General features: G+C 52.8%; 5 protein-coding genes across 5 annotated transcripts; 1 reads left to right on the forward strand and 4 right to left on the reverse strand.

Annotated features, from left to right (window-relative positions):
* Nucleotides 1-831: 831 nt before the first annotated feature.
* On the reverse strand, nucleotides 832-4155 carry CC77DRAFT_1062829 (hypothetical protein; the record flags this gene model as incomplete). The annotated part of the gene is made up of 3 exons (XM_018528572.1): nucleotides 832-3332; nucleotides 3389-3608; nucleotides 3658-4155. The coding sequence occupies 3 exons, from the start codon at nucleotides 4153-4155 to the stop codon at nucleotides 832-834; spliced, it is 3219 nt and encodes a 1072-aa protein (XP_018384331.1).
* Nucleotides 4156-5220: 1065 nt separating this feature from the next.
* On the forward strand, nucleotides 5221-7463 carry CC77DRAFT_1032333 (snare docking complex subunit; the record flags this gene model as incomplete). The annotated part of the gene is made up of 5 exons (XM_018526726.1): nucleotides 5221-5251; nucleotides 5315-5336; nucleotides 5389-5554; nucleotides 5604-7050; nucleotides 7108-7463. 5 exons carry the CDS (start codon nucleotides 5221-5223, stop codon nucleotides 7461-7463), a joined length of 2022 nt encoding a protein of 673 aa, XP_018384332.1.
* A 780-nt stretch (nucleotides 7464-8243) lies between these two features.
* Nucleotides 8244-11416, reverse strand: CC77DRAFT_1062831 (hypothetical protein; the record flags this gene model as incomplete). Its single annotated transcript, XM_018528573.1, has 2 exons — nucleotides 8244-8566; nucleotides 9244-11416. 2 exons carry the CDS (start codon nucleotides 11414-11416, stop codon nucleotides 8244-8246), a joined length of 2496 nt encoding a protein of 831 aa, XP_018384333.1.
* Nucleotides 11417-12191: 775 nt separating this feature from the next.
* On the reverse strand, nucleotides 12192-14704 carry CC77DRAFT_175284 (universal stress protein-like protein). Its single transcript, XM_018530467.1, has 4 exons — nucleotides 13602-14704; nucleotides 12780-13552; nucleotides 12662-12723; nucleotides 12192-12614 (listed from the first exon to the last, which is right to left on the reverse strand). Exons 1-4 carry the CDS (start codon nucleotides 14509-14511, stop codon nucleotides 12446-12448), a joined length of 1914 nt encoding a protein of 637 aa, XP_018384334.1. The 5' UTR covers nucleotides 14512-14704; the 3' UTR covers nucleotides 12192-12445.
* Nucleotides 14705-15431: 727 nt separating this feature from the next.
* Nucleotides 15432-16611, reverse strand: CC77DRAFT_992124 (ribosomal protein S7; the record flags this gene model as incomplete). The annotated part of the gene is made up of 3 exons (XM_018536381.1): nucleotides 16310-16611; nucleotides 15923-16258; nucleotides 15432-15869 (listed from the first exon to the last, which is right to left on the reverse strand). The coding sequence occupies exons 1-3, from the start codon at nucleotides 16574-16576 to the stop codon at nucleotides 15432-15434; spliced, it is 1041 nt and encodes a 346-aa protein (XP_018384335.1). The 5' UTR covers nucleotides 16577-16611.
* Nucleotides 16612-17433: the final 822 nt, after the last annotated feature.

A 17433-nucleotide genomic window follows, 5' to 3' on the forward strand; every position in this document is an offset into this window, starting at 1 on the left:
GATTGCGGGGTCTGGGTAGTGGCGGAGGTTGGAGGCGCGATAGAGTCGGCGTGGGGTGGTCGTGGATCGGCTCGTGTACGGCGAAGCGATGACTCGGCGGCGGAGAGGGTCCGGGTGCTAGAGGCCAGCAACGTGGGAAGCGCCGAGAGTGCGGGTCCAGAGGTTGCAGCGATTGCAGTCGTGATGGGGCGAGGTGGAGTGTTTGGGCGGAGGGCTGGAATGGTTCGGCAAGGTTGGGTGATGTCTGATGCCTGTGAAAAGATATGACGGAGCTTGCCGTGCGGGAAAGCCTGGTCGCGGAACCGGATCGATGCGCTACTCCACGTCTCAGAACATGATCAACATTACAAAGCACCAAGCAATGCGCATCAAGTGATTATTGCACAAGTGGCACAGTGCATTCGACAAAGGGGTCTGCTTGTTTGCCACGTGATTGCTTTTGTTGCCCATTGATCTTTTTGGTTAGGTCATAGTTGCATGTTCGTCCCAAGCCCAACTTCAGCTGAACACCTGCTAGCGCCTTTGGCATGCTTCCAACTCAAGAATTAGGTCAACATAGTACAAGTCTGTTATTAGAATTATACCGCTATCCGTATGCACAGCCTCTCCATGTCTCCGAAGAGATACATCCCATCCATGTTCCCAATTATCCCTGCGCCATTCAAATGCTGTCCAATATGCTAGTAACAAACGCCTGTGAATGCTTCTCGACCCGCAACATATGCAGGTCGACTGCCCGGGGGGTATGCATAACGACTAGGAAATATACATGGAGTGAAAAAAAAAACGCGATTATCATACAAAACCACCTCTTCCTTCCGTCTGTTCACATCATTGCCCAATCATCTTCGGATCATGAATATACGTACAATTCTCCCCCTTGTTGCACTGTCCCTTGGCAAAGAACTTGCACTGCAACACCTTATGCGGCTTATGATCGCCGCGATTCTTTGGCCTCTTCCCCTGATTCCTCTCATTATTACCATTGCTGCCTCCGTTCTGGTCCTCGCGTTGTCGCTTAGTACCACCATTGGTCTGTTGCTGCTGATTGTACTGCTGGGGTTGCATTTGAGATTGGTAGGATGCAGCCGGATCCTGCATCTGTGGAGGCCATGCTGGTGCAGAATCATGTTGTTGGGGCTGGGGCGGAAATGCAAACGGGAAGGGAGGAAAGCCAGTTGGGAGGGGTGGGGGTGGAGGAAGTGCACCCCCTGTTGCTGCTTGCATGTTGGCGATGAGGGCAGCGATGTCCAGGGGCATGCCTGGTTGTTGAGCTGGTGGTTGTGGGAAGGACATGGGAGGAGGCTGGGGAGGGGCTTGGCCGTTGCTGATGGAGGCGAGGATGCTTTGGAGACCCGCAGGGTCGAATGGAGCAGATGTTGAAGGAGGTGGTGGTGTGTAAACGTTCTCGACAGGAGCCACTGGAGGAGCGGCAGGAGGTTGGCTTGTTGCTGAGAGCGATTTGATGATGTTCTCCAATTGGCTGAAGTCCGGTACAGCTGCTGGCATTGGTGGTTGTGGACATCTCATCAAAACCTTGTCGGGTGGGGTACCAAAGTTGACCATGGTGCCCGTAGAAACGTTGTCTTCTTCCGATGGCTCTTGAGGTGAAGGTGGAACGTCGGCAGGACTTGAGTAGTAGACCATCAACGTGTTGTTCTCGCGCTGGACGTTTGCGTCTCTTTCAGGGCACTCCGGTACCTTCTCACCGCCTCCATATGGTATGTAGTTGCGTTGGCGTTCCTCGTAAGGCACGACACTGAAATCGACTTGGGATGGCGGTGGCCAAGGTCGTTCCATATCTAGTTCCTCATCATCATCATCGAGATCAAGCTCCTTGTGTTGCTTGAACATGTGTCCTTCTCCGCCAATATCACCAGCATCACGAACGAGATGGTCTTCCTTGTCGTCCATCTCTTCATCGTCAGCCTCATGGTCAAAGTACTTGACTTCCACCAGTGATGTTTCAGGCCGCCAGGTGACGCGTAGGTGTCTTCGGGATTCTTTCCGCAGACGCTTTGTCTTTTCTTCTTCGGTCTCTGTTGGAATTGGCTTCTCGGATTTAACAGGCGCCGCTTCTGGCTCCTTTGGCTTTGAAAGTGACGCCATTGTTTGAGCAAAGGAGAATGCGGGTTTGGACGTCGCAGCCACTGGCTTCTTATCTTTCGCCGCCGGGGCAGCAGATTTGGCTGAGGCCGCTGCCTTCGTAGCAGCTGGTGTAGGGGCCACCTTCTTGGCCGCTGCGTTGATGGAGGCGAATATGCCTGAGGGCTTGTTGGTGATCTGAGTAATACGAGTCTTGACGGGAGCTGGTGCTGGTGCCGCCTTTTCGCCGGGTCGCTTTTGTACTGTTTGATTGGAACCTGCGGTTGTGGGCTTCGAAGCCGAAGTGGATGCGGGGTCCTTCTTAACCGCGCTGACGGGAGCTTCAGGCGTCTTGGGTTTCTTCGCTAGGGGGTTTTCGTTCGTTGAGCGGCCCGCAGCTTCTGTCGCAGGTCGCTTGACGCCCTTGTTCTCTGTCGGCTCGGCTTTCGGCGGAGGACTCGCTTTGGCCTTTTTGGAGTTGGCAGCAGCACCATCTATGATTTGTTGTATGAAGGCCTTGTGCTTGTCATTTGCGTGTTTCTTCATAGATGCAAGCGCCTTTACAAGCCTAGTCTCTTCAAGGAGCTCAGAAGTCAATGTACCGCATCGCGAGAGCACCTCGTATATAACCGCAGATAATGGCCCATCGTAGTCTTTGCTTTTGAATCGGTTCGCCAAAAACTGGTAGCACAGATACAAAAAAGGCTTGATCAGCCCTAATTGGTAGAGCACATCAGGATGGGAAAACTCAAGCGCAGCTTCAAGCGCAGACTTGAGCAAGTCACGCTGACTAGTTACCCGGCTTTTCAGCACGGGCAGCTCACCTATCTTCTTCTGTTCCTCCGCTTCCGTCACAGCCTTGCTGTCGGCTCGCCACCGCTTATGAATGGTGTCAAGTACGTCCCAAACCTCACGCATGCTCTTCTTGATGTTGTCGGAGCTTGGCGATGATGAAGAAGGATGCCAGGTAGCTTTGACGACATCATACCGAACAGCAGCATCGGGATCTTCCGGTCTCGTCTCCGGCACCGGCATCTCTTCCTCTTCTGAAGAATCGCTATCGTAGTCGGACGAGTCAGTTGAGCTTTCACTATCACTAGCTTGTCTCTTGAGTTCTGCAGGCTTCCTTTTGAAGGCTCTTGAGTGAGACTTGGCAGCTGACAGGCTAGCACGAAGCTTCTTACTGTCTGCTCCAGCCTTCTTAAGATCTTTGAGTGATTGTCGAGGAACATAGACAGGGAGCGCAGCTGTGCATAGGTTAGAGAATGTCTTTGTGAGAGTACCATGGTACATTTAGGCTTACTTCTATTGGTAGCGAGATGGAAGGGTTCATTTCCCAAGGTCACGAATTTATTCAGTGGAGTAGAATTAGTGGCCTTTGCTAGTGCAGCCTGGTCAAGAACGTATAGACCCCCCGACTTTCTGCCCTTTGGTATTTCATACTCAGGCACAGGCACTGGTTTCACAAAAGAGACGGGTGCAGCGCGCTGCTGGACAAAAGCATTCGTTGTGCTCTGCGGTGCCTATAGAGTGTTAGCGATGATTGTGGCGCTACAAGCTGGTGAAGCTTACCTGGTAAGGAGATGCCGTAGGGCGGGCTTGTTGAAGAGGAGGCATGCTGTGCTGCAGAGCCTGCGGTGTCACAGTACTGGCATGACCTTGAGGAGTTTGGGTCCGCATAGGCATTTGATATGGCGACTGCTGTTGCTGGCGAATGGCATTGGGATCCATGCCTAGCGATGGGTCGACGTTGGACTGCTGACCATAACCACCCAAGGTACTCTGCTGGCCAAACTGCCCATACTGATACGGCGAAGCAGTGCGAAGGCCATGTGTTTGGCCACCGTAAGGTTGGCTACTACCAGTGTAGGGTTGTTGTGTGAATGATCCATGGTGCCAGCTCTGGGCTGACGCATTAGGTGGCAGCGCCGTGTGTTGGTGCAGCTGAGACTCCCATGTAGGGGTGCCGTAGCGGTCGACAGGAGGAAAGAGATGCTGATATGAGGGGTCGGAATAGACGTTTTGGCCTTGCATGGGCACTTGGTCACTCGGCACGTGATTAGACGCCATGGTGTGGCTGATGGATGGAGGATGTCTTGGCTAACCAATGTGTCAGCTGTCAGTTTTACAAGGATGTGATTGGCTGATGACGCACAATTGTCTCGAACCAGCAAACAGGATGAATTAGGCGGCAATGCAGCAAGCACTAAGCGCTAAGAGGACTGGCGCAAAGTCACAAGTGTGAATTGTTGCCGTTTCGGGGAAGGGAAAAAGGTCGATAAAACTTCCGGTTCGGGCGGTAGTGCTGTTGTGCTGCTGTGTTGGAAGTGCTGCAGAGCGCGCTTCCGGCCTTACTGATGCCCGCCGTCGCTGGCCTCGGATTTGGTGGGAAATGCAACAGACCTGGCTCACAAGGCAGTATTCGTGTTCCGACGCCCGCGATGCCGTGTCGCCCCAGTCCACGATGCGTGAATATGGCTTTATGGAGATGGCACTTTGCCTCGCGTATTATGCGATGAGGAACACACTGCTGATGCGTCACTTGACGTTTGCGCGCACCCAGAGCACAGCACGTGTTGTATCTGCGCGATAGCTCGACCAGACTCCCTTGCGCAGCGCGTCGAATCGAAGATGTCGCTGTATTAGTAGCAGAAAATCCAAGATGATTGTCACTCTGCCGTCCACAGTACACGCCTTCCTCACAAACGCCGCTGCCAGCCTGAGCGCGCACTTCCCCCAAAGCAAGGACCTTTCGGTTGAATCTAGCCTCAGAATCAGATGCCCTTATTAGGTGGGCGAGAGTTCACTGAGAAGTAGCATGGGTGTCAAGAGGGAAGAAGGGGGTGTGTTGTGGTGGGCGAGGAGAGTTGAAGAGCGAGGGAGCGCAGCGAAGGGGCGAGCCCGTTTTCAAAGGTCGCCTGCCCGCCAAGTAGCGCGACGCGCTAGCCCCGGGTGGGGCGGGCAAGCTCGAGCTGCATCACCAAAGTCCGGGAGAGAGTGAGAGCGCGGGCAGGCAGACGCGACAGCTGTCTTTTCCGCTGGCTGACTACACGAGACATACTTGCTCCACGCTCTGCATACCTCTCCTGTGCATGCCATCCATCTGACACGCGGCGGGTGCCCGGACGGAATACAATGGCTCTCTCACTGCGGGATCGCCAGATCGGTATGCGGCTTCTTGATGCGACTTTGTTTGACACGACAAGGCACCGTTACTGACACGTGATAGCTGCCATCAAGCGCATACTCAAGTGAGTGCTCGTACGCGTGCAAGGCCAGCAACCCTTCGCTGACCCCCGAAAGCCTCAACGCCCCCATCAACGACGTCGACGCTGCTGAAGAGTCCACCACTACAACCACCACAACCACCAGCACAGCCGACATCGAGTGGAAGGTACTGATCCTCGATACCCAGGCGAGGAATGTCATATCGGCAGTACTGCGTACAAACGACCTAAGAGCAGCTGGGGTACCATGAGCCCCTCCAACACGTGGCTACAATATACTGAGGCATACAGGTCACTGTACACTTCAATCTTGCATCCAAGCGCAGCCCCATACCCGACACCCCAGGCATATACCTCATCGCCCCCACAGCCGAGAACCTAGCGCTGGTGACCAAGGATCTGAACGATGGCTTGTACACCCCGGTGTACGTCAACTTCCTGTCAAGTGTCCCCAGGGCACTCCTGGAAGACTGGGGTAGCCAGATTGCATCCTCACCCTCCGCTGCCGAGAATCTCGCCCAGATATACGACCAGTACCTGAACTTTGTCACCCTCGACAGCGACCAGTTTTCTTTGAATATTGAAGATGCGTATCGAAAGATTAACAGCCCGAAGACGTCGGACCAGGAGCTAGACGAGCTGATCGATCGCATCGTCTCGGGACTCTTCTCTGTCGTAGTCACCATGGCCGTAGTTCCCATCATACGCTGTCCAACAGGAGGAGCTGCTTCCGATATCGCGGCAAAGCTTGATCGAAAGCTGCGCGACCACATCCTCAACAGCAAGGAAAACCTCTTCTCCGCCAACACAGCGTCTCGTCCTGTTCTGATCATCGTCGACCGCAATATCGACCTTTGCCCCATGTTCAGCCACTCATGGATATACCAAAGTCTTGTTTACGACGTACTAGACTTTTCCCTGAACAAGGTCGTCGTGACTGTGCCAAACGACAAGGCAAATCCCGAGAGCGGCTCTAAGAAACAGACCTACGATTTGGCGGCAAGCGATTACTTCTGGAAACGCAACGCAGCCCAACCGTTTCCTCAAGTAGCAGACGACGTCACAAACGAGTGGACAAAGTACACGGCAGATGCAGACAAGATCACAAAGTCCACGGGCTCCAACTCTATTGACGATATGGAGACTCAATTCGCAGCTCATCTCAAAGGCGCCATATCTATGCTGCCCGAGCTCCGTGAGCGCAAGGCAACTATTGAGAGCCACATGAGCATGCTCGAGTCAGTCATGGATGGCATCAAGCAGAGGAAATTAGACGAGTTTTTCCAGCTCGAAGAAGAGCTTGGCAAAGCCACCAAAACAACGATCCTAGATATCATCAAATCCAGCGACAAGGGCAACGACCCATACGACAAGCTACGTCTGTTTCTCCAGTGGTACTTGACCACATCCGACGACCTATCGCGCAATGAGCTCGATAGCTTCACACAAGCTCTAGAACAAGCTGGGTGTGATACAACAGCAGTAGCATACGTCAAGACAGTCCGCCAGATCACGCGCATGACTATGTTGAGCTCTGCACCTACGCAACCTGCACAGGCGTCATCGAACCTTTTCGGCGGTTTCTCAAGTTTAAGCAGTCGCGTCACAGACAAATTCAAGGAAGCCGGTTTGGGCGCGCCTAACTTCGAGGGCGTATTGTCAGGCATTAAGAGCTACTTACCCGCTAACACAGACCTGACTCTTACCAAAATTGTAGAAGCCATTTCTGATCCTCAAAGTAAGTGCTGTCGCTTGAAATGTCTTGTCGAGTGATCATGCTAATCGTGGTAAATAGATGCAACATCAAGTGCATTGAACAAGATAGAATCCTGGCTCTACTTCGACCCCCGGTCTGCCAACGCTCGTGGTACTATACCACCAGCTAGCCAGTCTCGAAACAACCAGAGTACCGTCTCCCGCGGTATCGAAGCCTCGTTTGGGCAAAGACGACAAGGCTACACGGAAGCACTGGTGTTCCCTGTTGGAGGCGGCAGTATGGATGAATTCGGCAACTTGCAGGCATGGTCGCAAAGGACTAGCGCTGCGGGTGCTGGCCAGCAAAGGAGAGTTGTGTATGGCTCTACGAATCTGTACTCTGCGAGGGACTTCATCGTCAATGAACTGGCGCCTTTGGGTGCTGAGACCGCTTGAGCTTGTATGGTCGGCAGTACGCAAGTCACCAGAGCATAGCATGATGTGTCAAAGAAGAGTAACGAATACATGGCTCAACCTTGCATCATGATATATATAGCGCTCGAGTTATCATATACTTGTGCCTTTTGTTTTTCTGTCTCAGTATACTCTTCGACTGACTTTGATTATGCACAAAGTGAGGTGCATTACATCAGTCAGAAACGCAATGCCAGCCCCTCCATCACGTCACACGGCTTGGTTACAAACGGCCCCTCTTTGCTCGGCGTTTAGTATGGCATGACAACCTCGGTTCATTCTTGGGAGCACGCGATACAAAAGTAAAGAGATCAGCCAAGCTACAGAATGACCTGAAACTTCAGCCATGCGTTCCCGATTACCTGGAAAACGTGACAGCAGCATGTTTGATCACCCGGTGAATTATAGACGCAATGGCATGTTTGATCGTCTCGTGGGTGTTGAACATGGCTTCTAGTCCTCGTATATGCATAATTTGACATGTGTGGTGAGGCTCAAACGCAATGTATGTTTATTTGTTTTTTGTGATGTCAGAATCGGGCTGCATGCAGAGAAGTATGCAGAGAATGATCTGAAACACCTTAGCGTATATCGTGATACCCTGCATCCTTCCAATCCGGCGATCGCTGCATCGTTGTTGTTGTTGTCGTCGTCGTCGTGGCTTGATGGTGTGTTTGTTTGCTTTTTCCCTCCCTTTTGAACGTTATCTCAAACGTTCTCCACTAATATTTGCTTTTCCCTTCAACTCCACACCTCATCCTGCTACCCACCTGTCCGAACTTCAGCCGTCCAGCTTAGCTGTTTAGCCTTCTTCTTCAGCCGCAATCCTTTGACAGTCGGTCCGCGAACCGGATCCTTCAAGCCACGATACACATGTGTACGATGCTCGATCGAAGGATCAGATCTGGCTGCATACGTGTTTGAGATCTCCAGGGCTGGCTTGGTTTGATGGACGGCGAGGATGGAATCAAGGATGATCAGCTGGATGCAGGTAAGGGTAAAAATAATGACCCATGTAGGTTGCATGGTGGAGGGCTTTGTGAGGGTTGACGGCTGAGTCGTAGTGGGGATGTGGGTATCCTGACCTGCTGACGAATTAGCATCGATTGTGATGCGTGATGTAGTACGCGCAAGCTTTTGGTTGCTCTATTGTGGGAGATGATCTAGTGGAATGAATAATTCGATTGGACTTGTTTCTGAGGTAGGAATGTGCCCTAATTTGTTGATCAAAAGCTAGCGTTGGAGAGAGTAAGTCATGTGCGCAGGTTTGTTTGTGCAAGATATGAACGTAGGTCGTACATGTAGGTCGTCAGTATACTTTGCTGGATGACGTCTCCAGCGGGTGCGTATGTGAACTATCCTTACATGCTCACATGCTCATGTTGGAATTTTCCATCAGGACCTAGAAGTTGGTGACGACTGGCCATGAGAACTCGATATCAGTAGAGAACTATATTGCGCCAAAGCTATCGCAGTCACACTGACGACTGTGAACAATCTTCATAATATACAATAATTCATATCTTGGTACATATACAATCTACATACAACATCAATCTAGAGTCATGATTCCATCCTGTCCATCTATCCCAATTTTGACCATCTACCAACAACGCCAGTATGCAAATGAAAAAAACTCTGTTATACAACCCAGCCCATCACCGCCGCAATGGACCATACACCCTATGGTTTCTCACATCCATCGCCCCGCTCCCTGCCAACCGACTGTTGAAGCTGACATCTCCAAACACCGCACCCTTACTCTGCAACGTCCAACTAACCGTCGGCTTCGGGCTCCCCGTAAAAGGATTCATACTCGTCAAGATCCAACCCCGTGCCAAAGGCGCATATTCCGTCCCTTTGACCACCTCGGGAACTGCGATAAGAAGGGTCTTCGAGTGTTCGAATGGTGCAAAGATGATCGCCTTCCCACTACCACCTTGAAGTGGCGCGCCCACGTAATCGTACGCAGGCGATGCTGATGTCGAAGAAGACGGCGCAGAGACAATCAACGGCCCATGTGTCCGCTCACTCGCACCAGATGGCCAAGGAATTCCACTTGTGATGAGTGTACTTAGTACATTTACCAACGCCTGCAATGACGCCCGGCCTTCTTGTAACAACACAAAATTCTGGAGGATGAGATGAGGATTCATCAGCATCTCGATATTATATGCCGACAGTCTCGGTTGGTTGGTCTGATTTGCCTCGCATAATTCAAGCCCCGTCGAGACCTCCAATAACCACTGCGGTCCGCAGCTCAATACGCAGGCTAGTGTCTGGATAAAGATATTGCGCAACGCCGGTGTGCGCGGATGATTCGGTGCGTGTGAGAAGTTCCAGAGCCCGCTGGATCCAGGGATGTGGTATTGGACGCACAAGTCGACTATGATCCTCGCTCGCACGACGTGTGTGGGGAACGATGGGCTGGGTTGCGTTCGGTGGGGGAGATCGAGGAAGATGAGATCGAGCTGTGCGTACTCTGCCCTGCCGTCGTGCGCTTGGATAATCTGGTCCGCCTGGCTGGAGAAACGTGGAGGTGGAAAGCGGGACAAGGTGGTGTCGAGAGGGGTCGGGCGGCATAACCATGAGACTGAGCCATCGTGGAGTTGGAGGGGTGGACCGGTTGTGCAGAGTGCGACGGGATCTCGTGCTGCTATGCCGACGAGGAGGAGGGAACGAAGACACTCGTCTTCTATATTTGGTCGCGAGAAGGGACCTGGAGGGGCGAGGGCTAGGGGAAGGCCAGATGCATTCAGTGCGAGGGCGGTTTTGTCTCGGTTTGCATCGAGGCGACGCATGTATTCTGGTAGTCGGGGACTGCCACCTGTTTTGAGGCGGAAGGTATCTGTGACGAGTGAAGTGAACGATTGCATTGTCGGGGCCTGATCGTGTGGGGTATCTGGTCTGCGCAAGGCGTCATGTCCATGCTTGTTGAGCGTATCAAGTTCTTGGAAGAATGCCAAAAGCGAGCGTATCTTGGCCATTACCGGCGGTGTGAATGTAGCGAGTTCGCTCGCAAGAACCAGTAGATGAGTAAAGAATTCTCCCGTGAAGCGTGTGACTGTCTGAATCTCGTCTTCGTAGTGCCGTATGGAAGGTACCAAAAAGACATGGCTTCGTCCCATCTTCATCTCATGCGCACACCATGCGCGGTCAAACCAATCTGAGCTGATAACTCGCTCGAGAAAAGTCTTCAGGGGTGTAAACTGCTCCATGAGAGGTGGCGTGAGCCCTGAATTGGGCTCTTGACCCGACGGTAGCTGGGAGTAGCTGTATTGCTCGACATAGTAGCGTAGAAACTGTTCTTCGTCTGGCGTAACAGCGATATCGTCAAGTGCTACGACAACCGCCCTCGCGTTCTTGTAAATGACATCAATAGCCCCGATGACCCCTGACTTCTCGCTCTCGTCCTCTTGTTCGAGACATACTTGGTCGAACCACAGTCCTTCGCCTTTGTGCTTCTCTTTGATGACAGCCTCGAACAGTGCAGCACTTGTTGGTAGTGGAAACTGCTCAATCTCCTTCTGCCATCCAAAAGGAAGATCTCCGACTGGTGTGACGACTCGTCTCGGTGTGTTCGCGGTAGTGTGCTTCCTACAGTAACTGAGTGCGATGTATCCCTCCTCTTCGCCGTGATGGGTGATCTCGGTGATCAATCGAAAGGGGAAGGTGTTCTCCACATGGTCCTTGGGAATGAATTCTTTTATGAGCGAAGGTGCTAGACGACTAATGTTGGACAAAAGGGACGTTGCATCGATGTTGGTGTCGAATGAGGATGCTGTCCACCTGTGTCGACTGATCAGGTTCTCTCGTGTCGCAGGTTTAACCATCCGCGTATGCAGACCCGAAGTGTTTAGCTCATCCTCGTCGATATCAATAAAACTGCACTGTCCGAACCGGGAAAAGTATTGAAAGGATGTTGGCAACGCCATAGGAAAATACATTATTCGCCTAGCTTGACAGAAAGATGATAGATTGTTTGATGCTGGACTGAGCCCTTTACAACAAGGCATCCAGACCCTTTTGACTATCGCACCACACCTCTACCATCAAGACCCATGATCCCTCCCATCTGCACCCAAGGACGCCGGCGCACAGCCGCGCTCTGGTCTTGGATTCAGCTGTAAGAATCGCAAGAGGGACGGTGCCATGCATGAACGTTTTCCGTCAGCTCACTGGCGCCACAAGCGGGCCCACGCGCAACCCTCGCCGCACCGACTACCGCATTGCGTATTTGCGGGGTATGGTGGGAAGTCTTGGCTGGCTTTTGACGGTGGGTTAAGATGTATAAGGCGTAGTAAAGGATAGCAAAGTTTGAGCGATCCAGAGGTTCGGGTACTATTACGGGTCCGCACGGCCCTCGCACGCGCAACAACGGCCACAGCAGGTGACGTCGCAATCTTCGGAAGGGGCAGCCGCAAGGAAGCAAAAGAAATACACATGATATGAAACATGCAGCCTCATGGAGATGTTCCGGTAAACGCCTCAGGGTGGACGCGACATGCCACACGCTAGAAGTTCTAGAAGGTAAAAAGCAATTACAACATGCAACGCCCTTTAATTTTACACGGTACGTAATTTTCCGGACGAACCCGTGGGAGCGGAAAGTGGCCATGTTGTATCATGGTGATGAAGTTGAACGGTCAAGTTGAGAAGAGGTCAAGTTCTACCATGGCATGTCCTAGTCATGAGCAGATCTGAAGCACATCGTGCCTGAGCCGATCTTGGATAAAAATAGACTGGCGACAAGAGATTCTACTCCCGAGATCAGAGTGTAAAGATACATGTGTTGTGAGAAACCGACACCCAGACTCCAGCGATTACCAAGCCCAGGAATGTGGTCCTGCCAAACCTCTCACGTTTCGTGATGGCCAAACTCAAATCTTTAGGCGGACACTACTACCCGTCCGGACGCAAAACACCTTTCAAAACGCAAAGTTGACAAATTACTAAACAGGCGGTTAATCGATCTTTGCATTTGCGAGCCTGTCGTTGGAGCCTGCGATGACGTTGGACATGCGGACGTTTTGCCGTTTGTATTTGCTGTGTTTCCGGAGTCGTTTCCGTGCAACCATGACTGGTACCGATGATTTGGTTACCAGGTAGTTACTGAAAGATCCGAGAAGAACACTGCCACAATTAGCATTCATGCAATTTCTATTTGGATAGCGACTTACCCTTTCAGCGCGTTGCGGCCTCGTGAGCCAAGGATTACAAGGGTGGGTTCCAAGAAGTCGATCTGTTAAGCATCTGTCAGCAATTGCTTCAACGCTCAATATGGCTTTGAAGACCTACCACTTCAGTTATCATATGCTTTGGACTCTTGCAGTGGAACACTTCGACAACAGCTCGTACTTGTAGTCGTGTCTTCCTCAAAAGCTTGACGCAGCGGTCAGACACCTCAACGCATGCCTGGTACCTGTCTTTCTCTGCCTTTCCCATGGCACCCACATTGGCTTCCGTCGCCATTATAGAGCTGGACAGAGCAGAGAACCCAGGCCTTGCCGCTGGCAAACCGTCGTGGTTCGACAGCGTCCTTTTGAGATGATCTGACTCCAGTCGTCCAGTAGTGCCTTGACTGATGGGTGCACCAGAAGCATCAGTCGTTGCAACTCCCGTTTCCTCGTCGACGGCGTAAACTGCTAGGAGGGTATCGCCATCTCGCAAAACGGTGCCGATTGTCCACTCCAGAGCATATGCTGCTTCGTCGCTAAGATCGGTAGACACCAGGTATACACGCTGTCTTCTCAGCCCGTTCTTCGCATCTTCGGCAAACTGAACATAGTCACCTCTGATAATTTGTCGAACACAGCGGTGGGCCTCTGGACTTGATTGGATAGGCGAAATGTTGAGAGAAAGCTGCTGAGCTGATTTGATTTCGGCAAGCTCATCCTCGTGATCTGAATGAACCGGGGTCGAGAGACCTGAACCGCCCTGGTCGAAACTTGTATGGGGATGTACCACCCCCGATGAGTTCTTCCTTGTCATCCTCTCGCCGTTCGGGCCAGTGACGTTGATTTGTGGGTCGAGTAGTGATCGCACTTTGTAGGAAACCGCAACTTCTCGACCTGTGTACAGTCAGTGTTTGAACAGTTGGACAGTATTCGTTGCACTTACGCTCTTGCTCAGCAGCAGCCAGCAGACTCTTAGCGGTGATGACTTCTCTGCCCATGCTGTCGGTGCCTCCAGACGACTTTCTTGACCGCTGTCTGCCTCGCTCTTTTGGCTTCGTCTTTTTCCAGCCATCATCCCAATCTGAGCTGTCTGAAGCGTTGTCACTACTCTCAACAGCAGCACTATCATCGCCGTCATCGTCTGTCGCAAGACGCACACCCCCGCCCGGCGCGGTGGCAGTGCCCTTGACGGGATCAACGCCCTTGCGATTGGGAAGCGAAGACAAGCCGCCCTCGGAGCGTGCCAGAGCGGAGTCGGAAAGTTTGCGATATGCTTGGTCCATGTCTATGCTCTTGCCCGAGTCTGTTACGAAAGTATTGCTCGATTTCGAGGCGGGCTGCGTCGGGTTCAGCATGCGCGTTGCTGGAGAAGCAGACCGACCAGGGCCAGGTGAACCAGACTTGGACCTGCTCAAGGGCCCACTCGCAGAGTTGTGCCTATCCCTTGAGTTTGAGTTGCCTAGAAAGCCACTGGAGTTGCCGTATACGGAAGACATGGCGCGAGGCTTCGCAGCGGCGTCCAGCTTGCCACCTTGAGACACTCGCTTCGGCATAGCGTGTGCGTCGATGGAGGGCAGCATTTCGAACTTGTAGGCCGACTCGGGATTCACTCGACGCGGTGACTTGGGCATGGCGAAGGGGATGCCAGTGCTTCCGCGGCTGGAGCTCCTGCGCTGCGCCGGAGTATCAATGTCTAGCATGCTGCGCATGCGCGAGGGCGAGGCAGCCGAGCCGGGACTTTGTGCGCGTGCGACTGGACTCTCTGCGCGGCGTGGTCCTGAAATTTGGCTGCCTTCGAGGAGCTTGTTCACCTCCCTCATCTCTTCGTCAATGGCAGCTTCGAGCGACGCCATGGTAGCGGTGTGGAAGTAGTCAGATAAGTCGCGTGCGATGGGAATTGGAAGTATGTGCAGTGAGGCTGAGTACTTGTCGAAGGATGGTAGTAAAACGCGGTCGTGTTCGCGGGGTAGCAGAAGTGATTGTCGGTATCAATTGGTGTTGGGCTAGGGCATCATAGACGCGGCTAGCTGTGTGCTGTCGGGTGAAGGGGCTACAAGTGCCAGCGGTCCAGTGCAGTACCGAGCAGTCACTGGTCTGGAGAGATGTGGGGTGAGCGCGTGATGATACTAATAACAGCAGTGGGGTAGCAATTCCAAAGACTGTAGCTGAAAGCGATGGCGGGCCGAACCGTAGTATATAGCTAACCGCTGTCGGAAAACAAGTTGTTCCCTAGCAGGTTGATGGAGGCGGACGACATATGGAAATGGAACCTCGAGCAGCAAACAATGGAGCTTGTCAGGAACAGTCAGCGCGAGTCGACGGTCGCGGGTATCCTTGGTCCAGGCGGTGGGAAGTGGGCATCAAGCCCCTCAACATCTGGCGGTTTGGCAGTCCTTGGCACGCGAAGATCACTACAAGCTGCCCACGCCGCTGACGCAGGGACCAAATTGTGGCCTGGGAACATATCTGAAGCTGTGTGCGGATAAGGAAACTCTTTCCAATACATTATCGCTAATACCAACTAAGCTGTGCGCATATCGAGTTGCCCAGAATCAACGCATTCCTCCATCTGATGCTTGGCGGCTGGTGGAGCAAATGTGGCTGTGCTTACGGGACTACTCGTCTGGTCTAGCCAAAAAGCACATGTCAAGTTACCTCATCGCCCAATCCCAGCCACCTTAGTTACAGCGGAAAGACACGGAAGGCTGTTGCAACGGTAACATCGATAAATATATATATTATACATGACATTCTTTTCGCATGACAAGACGCTCTACCTCTTCCGGGGCAGAACAATGTTGGCTCGTGCAGCAACACCAAGCTTGTGGATAGCGTTGCGCCTTTCCCAGATGCCGCTCGTGCCCTGTACTACAGCAATAAGCTCAGAAGCAATGCGCTGAGCAAGACTGCCCTTGCCACTGCCCGAATTCCTCCTCTTAGATGCAGCGGCCATGATCCACTGGATAGCAACACGCCGCCGTTGCCTCTGGCCCAGCGGAACGGGAATCTGCAGAGCGACACCACCTCCAGCAGCACCACGCTGGCTTCGAATGCGCATGAGAGGAGCGACCGAATCGATAGCGAGAGTAAGATAGAGTACAGGGTTGAGTGGAAGGTGCGATGGAGGTGGCGCGCCGGGGAGCAGCGGTCGCGCGGGGTTAATGGTGGGAACGGGTGATGTTCGAAGGTGTTGCAGGATCAGCGCCATGTTCTGCAAGTCACGTCAGTCGTCTGCAGGCTATGCCTTGGGGTTGGCTGACCTACTCGCTCTGCAACGCTCTTCTTGCCGTGTCGCATGAGCAGATTGGTGACCTGGTCGACTACGGGGTCGTGGCGGTGCTTGACGTGACCGTCCTTGGGCAGAGGCAGAGAGGGCATCTCAAACTTCAGTCCTGGCATCGCCGGTGCTTTGGACACAGACTGGAGGTCTACGAGGCCCATGTCGATGCCGCTGTTTCCACTTGACTGTGTCGTCATAGTCGAATATGAGCGTGATCCCTTGGGTGCCATGTTTGGTGTCGTCTTGGGCTTTTGCGAGTTGAGCTTGTCCTGCATCACCTTGGGCAGGTTCGCTTGCAAGTCCTTGTCTCCCTTGACTACCTACTACACTGTTAGCCTCGGCCTCGCGTTGCGTGCTATGGATGACCGCACATCTTCAATCGAGGTGCCCTGGTTTAGGTCGGGGCCATCTTCTCCCATTGTTTTCGCCATGGATGCTGCCTCTTCAGAAACATGTTCAATCGGCTTCGCGTCCTCTCGCTTCGTCCGGTCGTTGGCTGGCGGCTTGGTGGAGTCCGAGTAGAGGCGGCATTGCGACGGTGACAGGCGAAGCGCTGCTCGAGCAGGAAATTGGACTTGGGGTCTGGGCCGGAACGCGATTGACCGCGTAAGCGCGGGGAAGTTTAATCGTGGTGGCATGGCGTTGTGTTGTGTGGTCGGGTTGGTGATGTTCTTGCAAAGTGACGCCGAATATTCAAGCCGATGTCGCGCCAAAGTCCGTGCGCAAACTACAACAGCCGCCTCCAATTACCCCAGATACATCCGTCCAACACGTATCACGACAAACAACCCTGCAACCCGGAATATGACAGATCAACTCGAACCAACATTGAGAAGATGCAAACGTATTTGCGGTCTATCTGACAGTGGCAGAAAATATCCATTTGAATTGTCTCGAGTATTGACATTTCTTCACGAGAGCCTTTTGCAACATACGCGCGGGAAACACGGAGTCACTTTCGCTATTAGTCTTGAAAGCCCCCGGAGGCTTCAGTCAATTGGAGATGGCACTGCGGATTGGCGGTCTATCCAGTGAGACTTGGACACCATGGTCCAATGCTAGTCCAGAGAACGTTACACATGAGATAAGACAACCAGTGAGTCAGCGGAGAAGACCAAAGACGCAATGTTCAGGGAGCGCTTTCCTGCTGCTGCTGGATTGTATTGGATGGCGATGGCGGCGTAGCAGCTGTGGTCGAATGGCTAAGCCCGCTGGGCCAATTCTCCTTTTGAGCAAGTCAATCTGAGGTCTCCTGCGGCACCCAAGCATATATTTCAGCTGCGGAAGCTTCTTCAATTGGTAAGTCAGGGCTCCTGCAAGACGGTCTCAACTGCCGCCAGCCCACCGCTCGACCCTTCCATAACGTGACCACCCGGCAGCAACGCGTCAAGACAGGTCTCAGCTCCGAGAGTTAACAACAGATGTTCCCTTGCTTCCTCCAACTTTCCTGTCTTCCAACTTTTGGACTCTCACACAAGCTATTCAACTCACATAT

The sequence above is a fragment of the Alternaria alternata genome (assembly GCF_001642055.1).
Source record: "Alternaria alternata strain SRC1lrK2f unplaced genomic scaffold CC77scaffold_14, whole genome shotgun sequence".
NCBI lineage: Eukaryota > Fungi > Ascomycota > Dothideomycetes > Pleosporales > Pleosporaceae > Alternaria > Alternaria alternata.